Below are 3,885 nucleotides of genomic sequence, written 5' to 3'. Positions count from 1 at the left end.
TGTCATAGATAGTATTGGTCCAAAAATGAGAAAATGTCATAGTATAGTATGTGGTCAAAAAAGTGATGAAAATGTCATAGTATAGTATGTGGTCAAAATATGACAAAAATGTCATGTATAGTATGTGGTCAAAAATATGACAAAAATGTCATAGTATAGTATGTGGTCAAAAATATGACAAAAATGTCATAGTATAGTATGTGGTCAAAAATATGACAAAAATGTCATAGTATAGTATGTGGTCAAAAAGTGATGAAAATGTCATAGTATAGTATGTGGTCAAAAATATGACAAAATGTCATAGTAAAAAAAAAAAAAAAAAAAAAAAAAAAAAGTAAGTATGTGGTCAAAAATATGACAAAAATGTCATAGTATAGTATGTGGTCAAAAATATGACAAAAATGTCATAGTATAGTATGTGGTCAAAAAAGTGATGAAAATGTCATAGTATAGTATGTGGTCAAAAATATGACAAAAATGTCATAGTATAGTATGTGGTCAAAAATATGACAAAATGTCATAGTATAGTATGTGGTCAAAAATATGACAAAAATGTCATAGTATAGTATGTGGTCAAAAAAGTGATGAAAATGTCATAGTATAGTATGTGGTCCAAAAAAGTGATGAAAATGTCATAGTATAGTATGTGGTCAAAAATATGACAAAAATGTCATAGTATAGTATGTGGTCAAAAATATGACAAAAATGTCATAGTATAGTATGTGGTCAAAAAAAGTGATGAAAATGTCATAGTATAGTATGTGGTCAAAAATATGACGAAAAATGTCATAGTATAGTATGTGGTCAAAAATATGACAAAAATGTCATAGTATAGTATGTGGTCAAAAAAGTGATGAAAATGTCATAGTATAGTATGTGGTCAAAAATATGACAAAAATGTCATAGTATAGTATGTGGTCAAAAAAGTGATGAAAATGTCATAGTATAGTATGTGGTCAAAAAAGTGATGAAAATGTCATAGTATAGTATCTCAGACCAACGCTGCTAAAAAAACATAGCATAATATGTCTTAAACAATGTTATAGAGTCCTTGGCTGTAATGAATTTTCCTTTCCTCCTCCTCTGTGTTTTTGTTTCCCATCTTGTGTAGAAGTACGTCAAACATGCCAGTATGGAGGTTCCTCAGCAGCAGACTACAGTTCAGCTGCAGGAGTGTATCGAGCTGTTCACCACTGTGGAAACACTGGAGGAGGAGAATCCATGGTAAGAACTATACACACACAGACCTCCTGGTATTCCTGTCCTTACTATCAGCAGGTGAGAAAGTTGAATAATGATGTGTGTGTGTTTTCAGGTACTGTCCGGTGTGTAAGAAGCATCAGCTGGCCACTAAGAAGCTGGACCTCTGGTCTCTGCCGGAGGTTCTCATCATCCACCTCAAGAGGTTCTCCTACACCAAGTTCACCAGAGAGAAGCTCGACAGCATTGTGGACTTTCCCCTAAGGTACACTCAAATAAAGATTTAAAATGAGTTTAAAACTGTGTTGTCATAGTCAAAGTCACATGATCTGTGTCTTCAGAAGCTGCTGGTTTAACTTGAACGGAGATTAACATTAACTGAGGGTTAAAGTCATAGAGCCCAGTAGGAGGATGGATTTACCTGGACCTGATCTGTGGTGGTGGTTATGTTGTTGCAGAGACCTGGACTTCTCTGGCTGTCTCCTACGGAAAAATCTGTCCAGTGGGGAGCCTCCGAGCCGCTACGACCTCATCGCTGTGTCCAATCACTACGGCGGACTCAGAGACGGACATTGTAAGGCTCTTTAACGAACAAGCACAGACACATATGTCTTAGTCATTGAATTTCTAGTTTACATACCTTGTGTTTGTTCGTCCAGACACCAGCTATGCGAAGAACAAGGACAACGGTCAGTGGTATTACTTTGATGACAGCAAGGTGACCTACGCCAGAGAGGACCAGATTGTGGTGAGTGTTTACACACAGTTGATGTGTGTAACTGTTAAAATAACATCCAGTCAAATGTGATCAAATCCAGATGATCCAGAGCAGCAGAATCCGTTCAGTAATTTGTTTCCCTCTTCTCTCTCCTGCAGACCAACGCTGCCTACGTCTTGTTTTACCACCGACAAGACAAAATCAGAAAACCCACTCTGCCCGCCCCCAACACAAGCCCCGCCTCCTCCACCCAGCCCGCCAACGACATCACTTCCTGCAAAGATGACGGCGCCGCCTCCTACGTCACCATGGAAACGGACTAAATGAACGCTAAAGATTTAGTTTAATTCTACTTTTGTTATTTTTATTTTTTTGCAGCAGGCCTTTTCTCATCAGTTTGTTTTTTTCCCTTCATTACTAACAACAGACGCACCTCTGCAGGCTTTTATCTCAGATCTCCTCAGCTGTTATTTTCTGCTCTGAATGTCTGAGTTTTCTCTGCTCGGTAGCTAACGTGCACAGATCCATGATTCTCAGGTTGTTCGATCAGTTTCAGATTCTTGTTCTGAGCCTAAACAAGATAGGAGGACAAGCAATGTTAATCCTCTTTAGTTCACGTTAACTAATTAATCTGCTTTTCATTGTTAAATCAGAAGTTACTGAACTATCAGTGTTTAATTGACCAATTTAAACTCTTTTTTTATTGCTCTCTAGTTAAGCAATTCAAATTACAGAACTCATTTGAAGATTAATTAAAATTTCAAAGCCAAGCTGTGCTAACATGAAAAAGTTAAACATGTTAATTAATTGAATCAAATTAAAAGAGTAAAAGCCTGAATTTTATTTGGCTATTTTTGTGTCTGACAGTTCATTTATCTCCTGCTTTAATTTTGATAGTTTCCTTTTGTTATTATCTTAAATTCATAAAGACATTTTAAAGCAGGTGACATTTAATTTTTAGGTTACAGTCTGCTCATGTTTTAAAATTAAAGTCATCACAAAATGGAAACTGTTCATGTTAAAGCAGGAAACAAAATGTTTAGCAAACACACAACTAAATGCATCAAGAATCAAATTCTGATTGAATTAATTAAAAAAATAAATTAGAGTGGTTTTGACATCTCCAGCCTCCATATTTAATGAGAAGTTGTTTTTTTTTTTTTTAAGCTAAAAGGACTGCAGTTAGAGCTAATTTCTGTTTATTTCTTTATTTGTTCTTGTCAAACATTCATATATTGACACCTAATTTTTCAAGGAAAAACTATTAATTATTAAAATGAATTAGAGTTCTTCTATAGTTTATGTGTTATAAATGAAACGGTTCACAGATAAACAGATGAAAGCAGATTAGTTTCTGATGGTTTATTAAAGTGGACCAGAGAGCAGCATGAGGGGGATGATGGGTAATTAGAGGAGTGTTTATAACAGATAAATAGATAATTTAATGTTGAACAAAGCTGCCAGGGACAATAAATTAATCTTTCTTTGTATATTTTGATTGTTTTGTTCTAGTATTTATTTTTTTAATGGACTAATTTCAGCCGTCACATGACTACAGGTTTTTTTTTCTCCCTCGAATGATTTTATTGATCGACTGGTGCAGGACATTAAGATGCTTATTTTTTGTATTTATAGTTAAAATTTGTATTCAGGCATAAAGTTATTTGACAGAATGTCAGGTAAACTGTTCAGTTTTCTTTGTTTCCAGTCTGTGCAGAGAGACGGACGCAGGCGAAGTTTTCTCTCTGTGGTCAGAGTGAGCTCTTACTGATTTTTAAACCGGCTCTGTACAGTATTTTTGTATTGTAAGAAATGTATTATTAATATTATCATTCCTGGGTGGAGCAGGAGGGGAAGCTTGGGGCGATTTCTTTCTTTGGTCTTCCCTGTCAAATATCAGATGAAAATATTTTATTGTACTTTCAATTTTTTTGATATGAATAAAAGGATGATTATTATCACGATGA

At 35.1% G+C, this 3,885-nt stretch overlaps 1 protein-coding gene and 1 long non-coding RNA gene across 4 annotated transcripts in view; both read left to right on the top strand.

Moving 5' to 3' along the window:
- LOC127142595 (uncharacterized) overlaps positions 1–1,098 on the top strand; it is an 11,172-nt gene extending 10,074 nt beyond the window's left edge. The window contains exons 2-3 of one of the 3 annotated variants that reach the window (XR_007813473.1): positions 378–620; positions 737–1,098. This is a non-coding gene — a long non-coding RNA (uncharacterized LOC127142595). The other 2 variants (XR_007813472.1, XR_007813471.1) reach the window with 2 other exon arrangements.
- Positions 1–3,885, top strand: part of usp11 (ubiquitin specific peptidase 11) — a 27,103-nt gene extending 23,218 nt beyond the window's left edge. Inside the window, exons 17-21 of the mRNA XM_018676040.2 lie at positions 1,112–1,224; positions 1,316–1,465; positions 1,659–1,774; positions 1,860–1,948; positions 2,077–3,885. Coding sequence (XP_018531556.1) covers positions 1,112–1,224; positions 1,316–1,465; positions 1,659–1,774; positions 1,860–1,948; positions 2,077–2,241 — 633 coding nt within the window. The 3' untranslated portion in view covers positions 2,242–3,885. The remainder of the gene's footprint in view (positions 1–1,111; positions 1,225–1,315; positions 1,466–1,658; positions 1,775–1,859; positions 1,949–2,076) is intronic.

This window comes from Lates calcarifer, linkage group LG6 (genome assembly GCF_001640805.2).
Source record: "Lates calcarifer isolate ASB-BC8 linkage group LG6, TLL_Latcal_v3, whole genome shotgun sequence".
In the NCBI taxonomy this organism is placed as follows: domain Eukaryota; kingdom Metazoa; phylum Chordata; class Actinopteri; family Centropomidae; genus Lates; species Lates calcarifer.
The sequence above is the reverse complement of the archived record's forward strand: the minus strand, read 5'-3'. Positions and strand labels throughout refer to the sequence as shown.